This window comes from Cucumis sativus, chromosome 3 (genome assembly GCF_000004075.3).
Source record: "Cucumis sativus cultivar 9930 chromosome 3, Cucumber_9930_V3, whole genome shotgun sequence".
NCBI lineage: Eukaryota > Viridiplantae > Streptophyta > Magnoliopsida > Cucurbitales > Cucurbitaceae > Cucumis > Cucumis sativus.
The window spans coordinates 23,956,084-23,975,475 of NC_026657.2; the positions used below are offsets into that span (position 1 = coordinate 23,956,084).

General features: G+C 35.6%; 1 protein-coding gene and 1 long non-coding RNA gene across 3 annotated transcripts; both read left to right on the plus strand.

Moving 5' to 3' along the window:
- The first annotated feature begins 3,905 nt into the window (after nt 1-3,905).
- Nucleotides 3,906-7,200, plus strand: LOC116402458. The gene is made up of 4 exons (XM_031881707.1): nt 3,906-6,440; nt 6,516-6,754; nt 6,833-7,000; nt 7,092-7,200. Exons 1-4 carry the CDS (start codon nt 3,906-3,908, stop codon nt 7,198-7,200), a joined length of 3,051 nt encoding a protein of 1,016 aa, XP_031737567.1.
- A 76-nt stretch (nt 7,201-7,276) lies between these two features.
- Nucleotides 7,277-8,370, plus strand: LOC116402822. Of its 2 annotated transcripts, XR_004215470.1 has the most exons (5): nt 7,277-7,326; nt 7,411-7,506; nt 7,585-7,811; nt 7,904-8,003; nt 8,117-8,370. It is a non-coding gene; the product is annotated as an uncharacterized LOC116402822 (long non-coding RNA). The 2 variants fall into 2 exon arrangements; XR_004215469.1 differs by lacking the exons at nt 7,277-7,326; nt 7,411-7,506; nt 7,585-7,811 and having other exon boundaries at nt 7,818-8,003.
- Nucleotides 8,371-19,392: the final 11,022 nt, after the last annotated feature.

Below are 19,392 nucleotides of genomic sequence, written 5' to 3' on the forward strand. Positions count from 1 at the left end.
CAACCAACCAAAAAAAATGAAGCCTACCTTTTACATTATAATTGTTGGGTGCAACCCAACCAATTGCCCAACAACGGAAAAAAAAAGAAAAAAAAGGTCATGTGACAATTTTTTAAAAAGAAAATTTAAGTTCTTGATCATATTATTATTATTTGGTAGGTTTGAAAAAGGGATGCACGAGATGGGTACAGACTAGGCTGCGATTAAATTTCTCACACAAATATATGTTTCGTATATGACTTTGCAAATATACATAAATAAATAGATAAGTGTGAGGAATATTATGTGAAGTCAAAATAATCTATAGTTATCCATACTATTTAACAAGGTTAGAAGAAACTTCCAAGATTATTAGGTAATTTCAGTGGTAAAAATTAAACTATTTATTTCTTTTTAATTAATATATTGTTCTTACCAACCTTCGTTTTTAAGTTCAAATCATTTATTTATTATAAAATGCTCACATCTAGTGACGAATCCAGAAATTTCATATAGGGGCATCAGACACTATATAATAATCATACTAAAAAATGTTATAAAAATATCTCGATGTTTTATTGATATATACTCTAATAACATTAACTACATTTGTAGCAATAAAAAAATGATCGAAAATTTTCACATGATTTTTTTGTAATATAAATGTGAATTAAAAATTGCATCAAAATAAGAAAATAAAAAAAAGAATAATATATTTTTCATCGAATATTATTTAGAGTAGAAGTTTAAATCATGAACTTTATTGCATTTTGAACCAAATTTTGTTTAAAATAAAACATTATTTAATATATACTATAATCTGACACTTTAAAAATAATATTAAAATACAAAAATTGATAATGTGAGGGAGACATGTGCCCCACAGGCCTCTTAATAAATTCGCCTCTGGTCTCGTCATCATTTTGTAATGAGGGTTTTTAAAAAATATAACAAATCAACCAAATATTTACAATATATAGAATAATTTCAAAAACAGAAAAAGGCTACAGGCCCACAATCGAAAATACAAAGATTGTCATGTGATTAATGGACACTCGGAACGTGTAGTATATTTAGTAAATGATCGTTTAGATTTGGTTCAAGATTTATTGGGACACAGTTGTTTACATTTGGTACATGATCCTTTATATTTGGTACACGATCGTTTAGATTTGATTGTTAAAATTTGAGTAGTAAAATCTTAACTTTTTTTTAAAAGATTTTTTTTGTAGATGATCGTTTAGATTTGATAGACGATCGTTTAGATTTGGTCATATAAATTTGGCTACCCAAATCTAAATAATTTTTTAAAGATTTTTTGGTACACGATCGTTTAGATTTGACTATCCAATATCTCAACGATTTTTTTTCACGATCTTAAACAACTAAATAATATTTTGATTTTTTTTTATAAAAAAATAGATCTTGTAGAAGAAGAGAAAAATACGATGAAAAAAAAAATGGTAAAAGAAGAAAGAGAAGAAAGACGATGAAAAAGAATGACAAACCTGAAATAGTTAAAAAAAATGATCAGCTTCATGGACTTTTTCATTTTGTTACACGAGCCGACCGTTTGTTATAGGGTAATTGTAATTGATGGCCATTTTAGCAATAATAATTAAGGATATAACAACATTTAATTTTTTTTGCAAATATAGCAAAACTATCGCTGATAAACTTATATCGCTTTAGTGATAGACCAATATTTGCAACATAATCTATCGGTGATAGACTTCTATCATTGACAGAATTTGATAAATTTTGCTATATTTGCATTTTTTTTTAAATGTTGCTATATACTTAATTATTTTGAATTTAATTGCTAAATTTGCAACTATCCCTATTTTTTATTTCAAAATAACGTTCGTATTTCTAATCTTCTTACTAAATTGTGATTAATAATATAATTGTATTTTTATAAACCACCCTTAATTTCAAGTGTTGTCATATCAAAATCTTGATTTTTATTTATAGCAATTCTCGATGCCAAAAAATAGATCAATTGTAAAAATTATTTTATTAGGAGATCCATCTAGGTGCAAGCAAGGAAAGAAAGGTAAGCGTGAGTGTAGAGTCTAGCTACACACACTCTGACACTCAAGTCTGTCATGTGCTTTTGAGTGACTAGACAATAGAGAAAATAGTAAAATTTTCTGGCTTATTTGGACATACCTTCGACCAATGGCCTTTTGTTTATATAATATGGTGATTCTTAAGATTCTTAACCATCAAACTCGTAATCGTGCCTCTTAAACTTCTAGAACATTGACTTTATAATTAATGAGTAGTTACATTTTCATTATAACTGACTCATGAATGCACCCTTTATGACACATGTTCGTTCAGAATCTAAACGATTTCATATTTAACAATGCAGAGGTCTTCTCTATTGGTTCTCTAGGCTCTCCTTAGTACTGTTCTAAAAGTACTTTCCTTTGTAGGTCTCCATCCTTTTCTAATAAGCTCCTCTAATTAGGAAGCTAGGTTTTTCTTGGTGGGTCCTCCTTCTACGAGCTCCTCTTAGGAGGTTCTTTCTCCTAGGCTTTGCTGAGCTCCTCTCGAGCTATCTCTTAGACTTATATGAGCTTACTTCTCTTATGCCGACCTCATGGGTCTTGCGAGTTTCTTAAGCTCCCTTTTATGAGTGCTCCTTTCGAGCTCACTTCTAGGCTCTTTTGAGCTAAGCTCACAGGTCCCACTGAGTTGTCTAAGCTCTCTCCTAGGCTCCTCTTAGCTCCACTTGAGCCTATCTCATGGGTCCCATGGAGTTGCCTAAGCTCTTTCCCATGAATGCTCCTTTTGAGCTTTCTCCTAGCTTCTTTGAGCTTACACTAGAAGAAAACAACCCTACAATGACAGTTATATATCTCAAAAAATGAATGGAAGAAAAAAAACTGTCACAAAATATAAAATTTCGCGTTTTTGGCGGGAAAAGACGGAATTTTTCGGAAAACACTTTTCGCGACAGTTATTAAATGTCATAGAATTTTAGGGTTAAAAATTTTATTATTTTATATTTAAAAAATTAAAATTACATATTTATATTTTTAAAAAAACCCAAATTCCCCAAACTTTTCCCCAAAATCCCAAAAATTGTCCCCAAAATCCTCCTCCCATTCGCGTGCCCTAACTCTCCCCGAAATTTCTCCCAATTTCTCCCTCTCCTCCCGTCGGCGTTCTCCCATTTCTGACCGTCTGAAGTCCCGTCGGCACCACCACCCCCCTCCTGGCCGTCCGTCGAAACCTTCTCCACCAACCCGTCGCCACCACCCCCGTCTTCTCCAAACGTCTCCAATCAACCCGAACCTTCAAATCGTGGGCGTCGGTCCTCACCCCTCCCAACCGCCGGTAAGCTTCTCTTCTTTATCTCTTTCTCTCTCTCTCTATGAAGTTCTTCGTTGTCTCCATTGGATTGTTTCTTGAGTTTCATTTTATCCCAATTCCAGTCATTAATCTTTGATTTTCTGTTATATGATCTTAATTTGTTCTTGGAAGCACATGATCTTATTTTGTGAATTTGATTTATGCTCAATTTGTGTTTTCTAACGGTTAGCTTCTCTTCAATTTTAATTTCTGAGTTAGCTTATTAGTCTAATTACTTGTACAATGTAAGCCAAAGTACTTATACAAACCTACCCTAATCAACTAACTAAGGACAAACTATTGTTATAATTATTTGTCAACTAATTCCCTTCATCATTCATCATGTCTGTAAAGGAAATTGTCCTTGAAATGTTTTAGAATAATTGGGGTTGTTGAACCTAGTCCATAAGTTTCCTTCAAGAAAATTCCTAAATGGTTCGTAATAAATTATTAAGTACTTTGAGGATTATCTACCGTTTTGAAAGTTTGAGTTTTAAAAGTTGTTGCCTATAATCTCTTTTGTAATCAGGTTTATTTTCGAGGCCAACTTAGAACTCCACACAATGGACAAGTCATGGATGACCCAAAATAGGATGTCAAGAGAATATGATTTAGGAGTCGAAAGGTTCATTAAATTTGGGTTGAGTCATGCCAAAGGTCTTAATTCAATTAGATGTCCATGTTTGAATTGCGGCAATCGTTTACTTAAGGATGTCTCAACAGTTCGATATCATCTGTATGCCAATGGAATTGATAAGAGTTACAAGGTATGGTTCTGGCATGGTGAAGAATTGAACTCAGATAACGTTGCCAACACGATGGAAACTACAGTGGATGAATCTGATGAAAACGACGATTTATTTAATACAATTAATATGGTACAATCTGTTCAAGAACAATCTTTTAATGCATCAAATACCTTCGACACTATGTTTGATGATGCGAAGAAACCCTTATACCCAGGATGTAAGAAATTCACAAAGTTATCAGCCCTCGTGAGATTGTATAACCTGAAGGTTAGGTATGGTTGGACGAATACTAGCTTCTCTGAATTGCTGTCCATAATAAGTGATCTATTACCTGATAACAATGAAATTCCATGTTCTTTGTACGAAGCGAAGAAAACACTTGGTGCCCTAGGACTGAGTTACCAAAAGATTGATGCATGCCCTAATGATTGTTGCTTGTACAGAAAAGAATATGAAAAGTTGACCAAGTGCCCTAAGTGTGGTTTGTCAAGGTGGAAGATCGCTAAGAACTCAAAGAAGGAAAAAAGTGGTGTGGCTGCTAAGCAGATGTGGTACTTTCCAATAATTCCAAGATTTATAAGAATGTTCAAGAGATCTGAAAATGCTAAGAACTTGCGTTGGGATGCGATAGATAGACAAGTTGATGGTGTTTTGAGACACCCGGCTGACACTCCATCATGGAGGTTGATAGACCACATGTGGCCAACCTTTGGGTCAGAACCGAGAAATCTCCGTTTGGGTTTGTCTACTGATGGAATTAACCCATTTGGAGATATGTCGACGACGTACAGTTGTTGGCCCATCATCACTACAATATACAACCTTCCACCATGGCTGTGTATGAGAAGAAAACATTTGATGCTGACAATGTTAATATCAGGTCCAAAGCAACCGGGGTACGATATCAATACGTACTTAGCACCTTTAATTGATGATCTACAAACGTTGTGGACGGATGGAGTTCGTTGTTTCGATGCATATAAGGAAGAATATTTCACACTGCGGGCTGTCTTATTATGGACCATCAACGATTTTCCAGCATACGGTAATCTATGCGGTTTTAGTGTGAAAGGATATAAGGCTTGTCCAATATGTGGAGAGGAGACTACTTCTATAAGATTGCAACATGGAAAGAAAATGTCATACATGGGACACAGGAAGTATTTGCCAAGACATCATCCATACAGATTACAAAAAAAAAAATTTAATGGGAAGCAAGAGCATGGAATTCCTCCACAACCCTTGTCGGGCGAGGCCATGTACCTTAAGATGAAAGACATGATATTTTCATGTGGGAAGAAGTGTGGGAAGACTGTGCATAATGAAGGTGGCAATGACTATTGGAAAAGAAGACCTGTTTTTTTTCAACTACCATATTGGAAACACATGCATGTTCGACACTTTTTAGACATAATGCATATTGAAAAAAATGTATGCATGAACATAGTGGGCACCTTACTTGATATACCAGGAAAAAGTAAGGATGGGATGAATACTAGACTTGACTTGGTTGAGATGAAAATTAGACCAGAATTGGCACCAACGTTTACTGGTAATAGAACTTATATCCCTGCGGCATGTTATACACTGTTAAAAGAAGAGAAATATCGATTTTGCAAGACTTTGTCAGAAATTAAAGTTCCAGAAGGTTATTCAGCAAATATTAGTAGTCGTGTCTCTTTGGATGACTTAAAACTGACCAGCCTTAAGTCGCACGACTGTCATGTTTTAATGCAGCAACTGCTTCCAATTGCAATACGTTCAGTCCTACCGAAGAATGTGAGGTACACTATTAGTAGATTGTGCTTCTTTTTCAATGCGATTTGTGCCAAAAGTTTTTCTGTCTCAGATCTTGATGCACTTCAAGAAGATATAGTTCTGACTTTATGCAATCTTGAGAAGTATTTCCCACCCTCGTTTTTTACAATCATGGTTCACCTTGTCGTTCATCTCGTTAGAGAAGTAAAGCTTTGTGGACCAGTATATTTGCGATGGATGTACCCATTTGAACGATGCATGAAAGTGTTGAAAAGTTATGTTCGCAGTAGAGCTCGACCGGAAGGATGCATTGCAGAAGCAAGCATATGTGAGGAGGCAGTTGAATTCTGTTCAGATTTTCTCTCTGGATTAGATCCTATTGGACTTGGGTCACTCAATTCAAGGACAGAAATACAAAGCGATCGACCGCTATCAGTAGGAACATACGTTCGACCCGATGTCCAACAACTCAAGCAAGCACGAAACTGTGTGATTCCAAATCCGACAAAGGAAGGAGTCACGAAACTGACGCATGAAGTTGGATCACATTTAATGTGGCCACGACATCTTGTTCTTACTAGGAATGATAAGGTAATTGTCTGTCTTATTGTGTTGGAGTTTTTATGCATCAAATTGTACTAACAGTAGTGGAAATTTTTGTGATAGAAGGAAACTGTGGGCTTCAATACGGATCCGTCCACATTCTCCAGTGCAGCATATCTACGTGCTCCAGTGGCACTCCAGTGTTTGGTTAGACTCGTTGAACATATGGGGTCATCGATTCAACTAAACACGCCTTTAGAGCTATTCGGTGTGAAGAGAAAATGTTGCATTATGGTTGAGTCACTTAGGGATTTCTCGTCAATGCAGCCAATATGCACATCATGCCTAGATGCTTACATGATGTAAGATTTCCTTTTAGTATATATACGTCATTGATGGTTGCGGTCTCCTTTTAATTGTAATGCCATTTCATTGTGTAGGTACCTTCACACAATTATGGTACAAGGACGAAGTTCAAGCTTGTTCAAGTTCATGGATGCCGGATCTGTAAGTTACTCGAGTTACAAACAATCGCGTGCGCAGTTGTTGAATGCTCGACTTCTCGGAGCCGAGTATGACCAAGTCGTATTGTTCCCATACAACTCTGGGTAAGCGCATGATAATGACATTTTCATTAACATTCACGATTTGAATTCACTATTTGTGTATAAATTTATAATGGTGGAAATGTGTTCTTAGCAATCACTGGACATTGGTCGTTGTTAATCCTACAAAGGGTGCTGCATATTGGATTGACCCGTTGAAGAATCGGATTGACGGAGACATGAGTGAAGTGCTTCAGATGTAGGTCATATTATTGTCGTTAATGTCTTTATTATGTGTGCAACTATTTTAATTATGTAACAATCTTATATTATGTGGTAGGTCATTTCATATATCAAAGAAGAAAAAACCGAGTTGGAAGGTTGTTAAGGTATGTGGCATTGACCAGTAGGGTAGTCGTAAATAAGTTATTAATTTAAACGTTTCACATGTATTTTTTGTATTCTACATCCAGTGTCCCAAACAAAATGGGGTGGTAGAATGCGGGTACTATGTTATGCGATTCATGCGGGACATAATTTCTGCGAGGAGTACTTCGATTGTAGATGTCGTAAGTATTAGAGTTTTCGAACCACTTTATGTCATTGTTTGGAATGAAAATAATTCTTAACCACTTTATTATTTACAGATGAAAAGTTTACCTCCTACGTACTGTCAAGATGAAATCGATGAAGTTAGATTAGAATTGGCGGAGTTCCTTTCTAAGCACGTACATCGTGCTTAGCACCAGATTAGGAAACAACATTTTTTGAAGTATTTTGTGGGGTTTTTTTGTTAATATAATTTTGTTAAACCCGAACGACACACAAGAAAATGTTAAGCGCATTCTTTTGAACAGACTTAAGCATGAAAGGGGTAAGTGAATGGTTATTTTATCACATCTAAGTATATGTGACTTGCTTTTAAGTAAGTGGATATGAATGTGTGTTTGCTTATATGTTTCTTAGGAAGAGTTCGATATATATGTGACTGGCTCATGGAATTTTGGTATTTGGTGCCATACTGCATTGTGATATGAATCTTCTTGCAATCAAATAACTGCTGAAGGTGATTATTTGCTTGTGTCCTTGGTTCACTATCTTTGAATGTTTAATATATGGATTGGGGATTAGAGATGTATGTTTTTGCAATGTGGTGTCTAATTGGTTTTTGTAATTCAGTACTGCGGTCTTCCAAAATATGGACAGCTTTGTCATACACATGGGATAATGCTGGGCACTTCATTCAAGTAAGACGGTATAGACCTACATTGTCGCAAACCAACAATGAATGGTATGTCAATACATGTATGGCTTGCACATGAACCCTTCAATCCCTGTAGCACTTTTTTTGTTCCTGAACCTGAGTAGTTGCTGTAATCTTCCTATTCGTTTTAATAATTTGAGAGAATTGGTACATGATTATTCATAGTTCATCTTTATTGCCGATGATTGCATAATACAAACTGTTCAACTCTAAGGATTACAAATTGTCGTACATGTATTGTCGTAGGCTGTTTTGTTCTAAGGACTAGGAACAACCCAAGAAGTTGTTCAATTTGCAGTGGCCATTTGGTTGGACGTTCTTCTTCTCCTTGATAGAGAATGGGAGAGTGAGATGGGGTATGTTTTTGGTATGTGTATTCTAGAGAGAAAGAGTAGCAGTATGTTTTTGTTTGCTGTGTTTGCCTAATGTAGTCCTCATGGTCTTCTCTTTTCATTTCATGGAATCAAGTGTTGAAGTTCTTGTTTGTGTTCTGTATTTTGTTGAGACATTGATTTAGTTATTCATTGACTGTACGTATGTGTTATGGATACTTATATTTAGGTTGTCTTTGTAGATTCAACTGGAGTCGACAACTTCAAATATCATTTCCAGAAACGAACATTCTCGGTTGGTCCAGTCAAATATATTCGAATGCTATTTAAAATATTTTTTGATTAAGGCCTAGTATTTTGTACATGTGGATTATTGAAACTTGTATTAAGATGTACAAATATTATAAATCGTATTATAGTGTATATATATTAAAGCGTTGGCTATTTTTTTTGTACATTGGTGTGAAACTTGCATAATTTCAAAATTGTCATTCTCAGCTACATTATTGTCAATGTAATGGTTCGTGTAATGGTGGAGCTACATGGAGAACAGGAAAAAACTATAGGAAATTGAGAAATGTGGAACATGAAATAAATGACGTAACAAAAGAATTTGTGATAGTTAATAGTTGTTGTAAATTGGAGAACGATGACAGTTATTTAACAAAATAAATTGTCACGATTGCTCTATTTGTGACAGGAATAACATGTCGTCATAAGATAAACAATGACAATTTTTTTTTCAAAAAAATCTGTCACGATTGCAATATATTTGACTGGAAAAAAATGTCGTCAATGACAAAACAATGACATTTAATGTTATCGAAAAACTGTCACGATTGCAAAATCGTTGACTGGAAAAAAATGTCGTCAATAACTAAACAATGACATTTTTACCAAAAAAAACTGTCGCGAAAAACATATTCATGACAATTAATACATGTCACAATAATAGAATTCGTGACATTTATTTAACTGTCGTTAATAAAGAAATGATGATAGTTATTGAATGTCATAAAATAGATTATGACAGTTATTGAATGTCGTTGAATGTTGATTAACGACATTTATTTCATGTCATAAAATAACCTATTGCGACAGTTTTCAAAAACTGTCGTCGAAGGCCTTTCCATGACTCCCGCTTCTATGACTGAAAATAACTGTCGCGAAATCCGTTCACGACAGTAAATAACTGTCGTCGTAGACCACTTTTGTACTAGTATTATCTTGAGCCTCCTAATGGGTCATATTGAGCCATGGATCACATTGAGCTGCCTAAGGTCTTTCCAATGGGTGCCTTTTCCGAGTATAGTTTAGGTCTATCGGACACTCTCTAAGCTCATTTAGGCATACCTTATGGGTCCATCAAGCTACCACTAAGGTCCTTTAGGCTCTTCCATTGGATATCTTGGGTAGGCTAAAATTCATCCACAACAGTTACCCCCACTCTCAAGCTTGATTTAGATAGAAATGTTTGAAAGTTTAACTCATGTGCAATTTTAATATTTTCTCATCTCTCATACCAAATTATAATGCTTTTGAAGATTGATTTGGTTTTTAAATTAAACTAGACTGAACGTATGGTATATAATATCAAATTATTATTGAAGCAATAACATTTGATCCAATCGAATTGACAGTCGAACCGAACCAAACAACTTGTATTATCAAGTGTTGAAGCAAAGGAACCTAAACTAACTAAACCGATCGGTTTGGTCATTCAATGGGTTTAAGTGTCCAAATATTTGTTGATTTCTCAAAATGTGGGGTAGAAATAATGGGGTGCCTGCAAAATTAGCAAAAGAATTTATGATAATAGAATCCGTGTAATTACTTTTTCTAAATTGCAAAAGTATCAAATTTAAAAGCCTAGCTCAAAATCATCCATGAGCCTAAAAGTTAAAGACGAAACTACGGTCGTTTCAAATTTATTCATTCTTCTTAGTCTTAATTTGTATAGCCCTTTGATAGCCATCTGATATATCAAAGTCGTTTGTTAATCTTCTAATATATTGGTAGTTGTTATGTCTATACGTCACGAAGCATTTTCATCGCACGTAAGATGCTTACTATATATGTATTGTGTGATTAATTTTATGCAGTAAGTCATGAGTCATGATCATAGCATGCGAGATGCTCACTATGTACCTCTTTATCACGTCATAGCTAAGTCCTCATTTAGTACAAGTTTTCGTGCAAGCAAAATAGTAGGTTTACCTTGATGATCCAGGGTTGAACATAGAAAATTGATTCAAGACATTAGTTCTATGAATTACTTGTCATCTAGGCAGTGTAAAAGAATTAATTAAATAAAGTATAAAATAATCAGAACTAGCATTAAAACTACTTATGTACTAGTATTCATTTATTGACTTTTCCATCTTTCTTAGGTATTTGCATTCACAAGATGTTTCAAATTACATCTTCGTCGACCCATCCCTTATATCTGTTGGCTACAACACCAAAGAAGTTAGAGCTCGCAATCTATGCAGTAGATTAATGATTTCAAAGCAAAACCAACTGATTCTAAAGTCTTTTAATCCCGGGTAAGTAATAAAATATACTAATCAATTTATTAAATTGTATTGCTTCTTCTTTTGTTGATATTGAAACACATAGCTCATACTTTAATGTGCTCACCGTTTAGGTTTGTTCATATTATGTTTCTTTAAGAAATAAAATAATTAAGCTATAGGTGATATGTTACTTTGAATTGAATTTTAGGATTTTAGATTATGTTAAGGCAATATGGGGGGAGGGGGGTCAACTTTTATTGTTGTAGTCTACTTTCAAAACATCACAGAGAGATAGGAAGAAAGGAGCCAAAATGGGTTGGTGATAGGAAAAAACGGACAATTATAAACGGGATTTCGATTCTTTTATGTTCTATTTCAGTTTAGGTGATATGTTACTTTGAATTGTTGTAGTTTACTTTTGATTTAGCACAGAGAAACTTGTTTTGGATTATGTTAAGACAATCTACTTAGATTCTTTCTATGTAGTGGTCATTGTGCACTTCTAGCTATTAACGCATACGATGAGACAATTTACTATATTGACTCACTTCAAACAACATGAAGAGTAGATATTAGAAACGTAACTGACATGTAAGTAAGTTTTTTTAATGTATGATGTTTATCGTCTTAAAGTTTACTTCATGGCTAAAGTGATGTAATATAGAATAGTTAATAAAACAGTTTAACAGTTTAAACTGTTAACTAACAGCTAGATAGTTAGTAAAACAGTTTGATTGTTTAAACTGTTAACTGTTAAAAACTGTTTCATAAAAAACATTTATATCAACTACTAATAAATACTCCTTCTCTTAGCCATTAGAGGTAGAGAATTCATTTTTGAGAAATTAAATCCAGACTTGAATTTCATCAAGTGGTATCAGAGCAGCTCCGATTCTCGGACGGATGGCTGCCCGGAGAAGAATCCCCGCCGCGGGGGACAACCGCGAGCAAGAAGAGGTGGAGGAAATCGCCGCCCTCTCTCCAAGGACATCCACGGTTTGCTTGCTGGCCGTCGAAGACTCCTTGGGAGATTTACATGACAAGATGAATAGAGTAATGGATAACTTGGACTCCCTCAATCGAAGAATAGACGGCCTGCTGGCACCGGTAAGGATAGAAGACTATGATCGGCATGGAGGAAACAGAGGAGGACGACGGGCACGAAGGAATTTTAGACACTTGCCCAATCCAAGAAACGATGAAAGGAGGAGACAAATGGATGCCCCACCACGATACGCTGACGACGATGACCAAGAAGATTATGACGATTGGCAAAACGCGCAAGACCACGAATCATCAAGTGGAGACGAGCAAGGAAATATTTGGAATGACCACGAAGAATATCGAATGCCCCAAGGTTACAGAGGGCAGGAGGTACGACGAGAAACTTATCATGACTACAAAATGAAAATTGACTTGCCAACGTACAACGGGAAGCGCGATATTGAATCTTTCTTGGACTGGATTAAAAATACAAAGAACTTCTTCAACTATATGGATACACTCGAGAGAAAAAAGGTACATTTGGTGGCTCTAAAGTTGAGGGGAGGAGCCTCGGCTTGGTGGGACCAACTAGAAATAAATCGGCAGAAATTCGGCAAACCACCTATCCAATCGTGGGAGAAGATGAAGAAGCTCTTGAAGGCACGCTTTCTGACACCGAACTACGAAAAAACATTGTATAATCAATATCAGAATTGCCGCCAAGGGAGCCGAACTGTGGCAGAATATATTGAAGAATTCCACAGATTGAGCGCAAGAACCAATCTGAGTGAGAACGAACAACATCAGATTGTAAGGTTCATTGGCGGATTACGATTCGATATCAAGGAAAAAGTAAAGTTACAGCCCTTTCTCTTCTTGTCGGAAGCTATTTCTCTTGCGGAGACAGTAGAGGAAATGATCACAACACGATTGAAGAACTCTAACAGAAAGATTACATGGGAGACAAACTCCACCAAGAAGCAACCTTACAACAGGAGGACGGAGGAACAGCCAGCAACATCAGTGGCTGAGAAGGGTAAAGAGTTCGATACTCAAGAGGCAAGCAAAAAGAAAGAAGGAGCAGGCAGGGGAAAGAGTCTAAACAATTACACTCGCCCGTCCTTAGGGAAGTGTTTTCAATGTGGTGAACCTGGCCACTTATCCAACAACTGCCCCCAAAGGAAAACAATAGCACTAGGTGAAGATGAAGGCAGTGATATGAGTAAAGAAGACAAAGAAGGAGAAGAAGAAACAGAGCTGATTGAAGCAGATGATGGGGACAGGGTTTCCTGTGTTATCCAAAGGGTCCTCATCGTCCCTAAAGAAGAGACAACCCCCCAGCGACACAGTCTATTCAAGACAAGATGCACTATCAATGGCAAGGTATGCAATATCATAATTAATAGTGGAAGCAGTGAAAACTTTGTAGCAAAAAAAATCGTGGCCGTCCTTAACTTGAAGACAGACCCCCACCCCGATCCTTACAAGATTGGATGGGTGAAGAAGGGAGGGGAAGCCACAATCAATGAGATTTGTACAGTATTACCACTTTCCATTGGAAACAGCTACAAAGATCAGATTGTGTGTGACGTGATTGAGATGGATGTGTGCCACTTACTACTAGGCAGACCTTTGCAACATGACACTCGAACCCTACATAGGGGGAGAGAAAACACCTACGAGTTCCAATGGATGGGAAAGAAAGAGTCCTCCTCCCACTAACAAGAAAAAACACATAAGGCATAAGGCAGAAAAAGAAGGGGCAGCTCTTTATCACAGTAAGTGGGAAGAAAATTTTGAGAGAAAGGGAACAAGACCTATTGGGACTTGTAGTTACTGACAAGTCCAAGGGAGAGGAAGATGAGGTCACTGATCCAAAGCTGAAGGAGTTACTCACAGAATTCCCTCACCTAAAGAGAGAACCACAGGGATTGCCTCCCACACGTGACATTCAACACCAAATTGACCTCATCCCAGGAGCATCACTACCCAACTTACCCCACTACAGAATGAGTCCAGAAGAATACAAAATCCTACACGATCACATAGAAGAGCTGCTGAGAAAAGGCTACATCAAGCCAAGCCTTAGCCCATGTGCTGTGCTTGCATTACTTACACCAAAGAAGGATGGAAGCTGGAGAATGTGTGTAGACAGCAGGGCTATCAACCGAATTACTGTAAGGTACCGATTCCCCATCCCTCGAATTGGAGAGTTGCTGGATCAACTAGGCAAGGCTACCATCTTTTCAAAGATTGACTTGAAGAGCGGCTATCACCAAATAAGGATCAGACCGGGGGACGAGTGGAAAACAGCCTTCAAAACCAATGAAGGCTTATTCGAATGGATGGTCATGCCCTTTGGCCTATCAAACACCCCTAGTACCTTCATGAGACTAATGAACCAGGTACTTCTCCCTTTCCTTAACAAGTTTATAGTTGTCTATTTCGATGACATACTTGTATACAACACCAACTATGATGAGCACATACTGCACTTAAGAAAACTATTCCAAGTCCTAACGGAGACAGAACTATACATCAATTCCAAAAAGTGCACATTCTTTAGAAGGGAAATTGCCTTTCTTGGCTTTATAATCAAGCAAGGGAGCATAGGCATGGAACCAAAGAAAGTAGAGGCTATCCATACTTGGCCCACACCAACCTCTATTAAGGAGATACAAGCCTTCCTTGGCTTGGCTTCCTTTTACAGAAGATTTATAAGAAACTTCAGCTCATTGGTAGCACCGCTCACCGACTGCCTAAAGGGAGGAAACTTTAAGTGGACCCAAAAGCAGCAAGATAGCTTTGACGACATTAAAAGGAGGTTGACTTCCAACCCCATACTTCAACTACGAGACTTCACTTTACCATTTGAAGTGGCTGTGGATGCGTGCGGAACAGGAATTGGGGCTGTTCTCTCTCAACGAAGTCATCCCATCGAATATTCTAGTGAAAAGCTAAGCTCATCTAGACAGTCTTGGAGTACATATGAGCAGAAATTATATGCTCTCGTTCGGGCATTCAAAAAGTGGGAGCGCTACCTATTATGCAAAGAATTTATACTGTTAACTGACCATTTTTCACTAAAATACCTCCAGTCCCAAAGAACTATCAGTCGAATGCACGCACGATGGATCTCTTTCCTACAAAGGTTTGACTTTGTGATCAAACACCAAAGTGGCAAAGAAAATAAGGTGGCAGATGCCCTCAGCAGAAAGAGTTCCTTACTCACACTTCTCTCCTCAGAAGTCGTGGCATTTAAACATCTTCCCGACCTATACGAGGAAGATACTGACTTTTCAGAAGTATGGTACAAATGCACTAATTATATTAAAGCTGAAGACTTCCATATTGTGGAAGGTTTTCTATTCAAAGGGGAACAACTATGCATACCTCACACCTCATTACGAGAAGCCCTATTAAAGGAAGCTCACTCGGGTGGTCTGGCTGGACATTTCGAGCAAGACAAAACATTCGAGACAATTTCCAAGAGGTATTATTGGCCACAACTCAGGAGAGATTCAAACAATTTCATTAAAAGATGTCCTATATGCCAAAGAGCTAAAGGCTCAAGTACTAATACTGGGTTATACTCTCCACTGCCCATCCCAATTTCTATTTGGGAAGACTTATCAGTAGACTTCGTGGTAGGATTACCAAAGACTCAAAGGCAAAAAGACAAATGATGCAATCTATATAGCCAATTTGTTTTTCAGAGAAATAGTATGCCTACATGGAGTACCAAAAACAATTGTGTCTGATCGGGATGTGAAATTCTTAAGCCACTTTTGGAGGACCCTATGGAAGAAACTTGATACGACTCTGAAATTCAGTACTACAGCACACCCACAAACAGATGGACAGACCGAGGTCACTAATAGAACACTAGGCAACCTAATACGTTGTCTTAGTGGGACTAAACCGAAGCAGTGGGATTTGGCACTTGCTCAGGCCGAGTTTGCATTCAACAATATGAAGAATAGAGCAACTAACAGATGCCCATTCGAAGTTGTATATACTAAACAACCACGATTAACGTTTGACCTTGCCACACTCCCTACAGTCGTAGACATTAATGATGAAGCTGAAAAGATGATTGAGAACATTGAAAGACTGCATAAAGAAGTAAATGATCACTTAATGCAAATAACAGAATCCTATAAGAAAACATCTGATAAGAAAAGAAGACAAGCTGGCTTTTCCTAAGGAGACTTAGTAATGATCCACCTTCGAAAAAATCGATTTCCCATTGGCACATACAATAAACTCAAAGACAGACAACTTGGTCCATTCTGTATCCTAAAGAAAGTTGGAGAAAATGCCTACAAGATAGAACTACCACCAAACATGCATATTCACCCAGTCTTTAACGTGGCAGACTTAAAGCAATACTATGCTCCAGACAGTTTCAACTTAGCAGACTAAGGTTACTCGGGTCGAGTTCCATCTAAGGGGGGTGGAATGATGTAATATAGAATAGTTAATAAAACAGTTTAACTGTTTAAACTATTAACTAACAACTAGATAGTTAGTAAAACAGTTTAATTGTTTAAACTGTTAATTGTTAAAAACTATTTCATAAAAAACAGTTATATCAATACTAATAAATACTCATTCTCTTAGCCATTAGAGGGAGAAAATTCATTTTTGAGAAATTAAATCCAGACTTGAATTACATCATAAAGTGTAGTTGTTTCTTGCAAATAGGGCTATTACTATCTTTCACTCTCAGAAAAATAGTCAATTGGAAAACAATGAAGGTAAAGTGTAAACATATTTATTCATTAATTAAAAGTATACGGTATATGAGCTATTGCACCATTAAATTTATATTTTGGTAATTTATGTATTTACAGTATTCTTTGCAAGTTGGAGTAGTTGAATGTGGGTACTATGTGATGAGATACATGAGAGATATAATCACTAATGGGAGCATAGTAGTCACAAATTCAGTATGTTGTGTTTAAATGATTATTTGAATTATTTTCTACAATTCAAGTAATCAAAGTATTAACATTAATATTTTGGGTTCATATCAGATTGATACAAGGAGCCCATATAGTTAATTTGAGTTGGATGAAGTGCACATGAAGCTTGCTGATTTTTTGGGTGACCACATTTGATTTATGATGATTATATTTTGGGTTAGATAGACAAGTTTTGTTGATACTGGATATAGGTGTGATATTTTGTTGATATACTTGATATAGCTAGGTGAATTAATTTAGTTGATACACCTATAGTTATGCTACACATAGATGGAAAGTTTAAGCTATTGTTAGAAGTATAAGCTAACTATATGTATGTATATGGTTCATTGATTATATATATGCAATATGTTAAAATATTATTAGTTCTTTGATGGAAAAAATTTAGTTGATTCAATTGTTCAATTAATGTGTACTTTAGCACATTTTTAAGCGTCAAGTAAGACCAGTTTTGTAGTATTGTAGTAGTGTGTCCATACTACATATTGGGATGTTGTACTCTCTTCATAGCATTAAAAATAGTATTAAAATCCTATTCTTATCACAACTTTCATTTGTAGTAACAACAACGATAAAAGTAACAGTAACATAAATATGGTAGATTATGTCTAGCGATAATAATACCGATAACAGTAACAGTAACCGTAAACATACAACTTCATAATTCTAAGTAAACGAGAACAAAAATAATGCAATTATATTTGCAATTCAAACTTAATAGGATTGATCCATAAATGATATTTCATTACAATTACACCACTTCGTATTACCATTTGGTAGAGATGGTCTAAATGGAATCATTTGGTAGAAATGGCCTAAATGGAATACAAATATAAAAGGTGTATAGGCTCCACTGATGGGGGTTGACCTTCGATCCTCATCTAAAAAAATCCAGATCTTCAAGCATGAGAAGCTAACTCATGCACCATAGAGTTACCTAACGATTGACCAACATGAAGCTCATGAATGGAGTCGAAAAAAACTAAAATAACATACTGAAATAACATATCAAACTTTCCAAAAAAAAATTAGTAAAACTAGGCTATCTTAAATGACATTACAACATCCACTCTTTCCAATATGTAATAAAAATTAGCATAATTGTAACGAGATTCTATTGATGAATCAATCATAATTGGGCTTGCATTTCAAGCATAATTAAACTACTTTTGATCATATTAAATTAGAATTACGAATCTATTATATTTAATGTTGTTGTTTGATCCTATACAATATATATATAAATGTAATATTAAATGTGACAGATTCACAATTTTCATATTGTTATATTAATAATATTAGTAACAGTATAACAGTTGAGATAGTAGTTTCCACGCAATTCTCAAACATAATCAAATTGAGCATACTCTGTTCTTCAATCAAACTGTACATATTCATTAGTGACTTTGAGGTGATCTCCTATAGTTCATTAGAATTACGGTATGCAGATAAAAAAAGTGTAATGAAATGAGACTTACTTTTCAAAATAATTTTGGTTTAATTAGTTTCCATTATTTTTTTATCACTCTCTCTATTTCCTTAAATCTTATCAATTAAACTTGAGTAAACCTAATATGATTTTTTTAGGTTATGCAGATTCCATGTTATTTGGAAAAACAAAAAAGCGTTGAGAAGATATATAGCTTTTGAATATGCAAAAATCAAAGTGTTTTTTTTTTTTTAATACAAAACTAAAGATCCTTGGAGTATTTTTGAAAGCTTGATTTGGTGTACATTTTAAAAGTATTAGATTTTAAAATTCAAGGATTCTGAGTGGTTAAGAAAGAAAAGCAAACATTAAACAAAAATAAAAGAATTAATAAATTAAAAGAAAAATAAAATAGAGTAATAAAAAAGATAAAATAAGTGTGTAAAAGAAAGTTGAAGTAAGTTCATTAGTAGGACGTCTCTTAATTTGACACCATTTCCCTACTTTGATAATTAAAAACTCTATTTGTCATGTGGGGGGAAAGTGGTTACATAGTGTGTCAAAATTTGTCTCATAGTACACATATGCCACCACCACCACTCAAATAATAAATACTTTTCATTACAATTATACCTCACACCTACTCTAATGAATTTCATTGTTATAGTTTGATCAATTACCAATTAACTCTCATTGTTTGTTTTCCACATTGCTTCAAGAAAATGGAGACCATCCCACCAATCAGATCAATATGAAAAGGGATTTTTTCCCACTCACTCCCTCAATTCTCTTTTTACTGTGGGTGGAGTCTCGGAGGAAATAAATACCTCAAATTATTATTTCTACAAATTTTTCATGAGAATTCTTCACCTTGATCCACATAATTTTAGATGAAAAATTTCATGTACATGGAAAATCAAAATGGGCCCCTTCCCATCCACA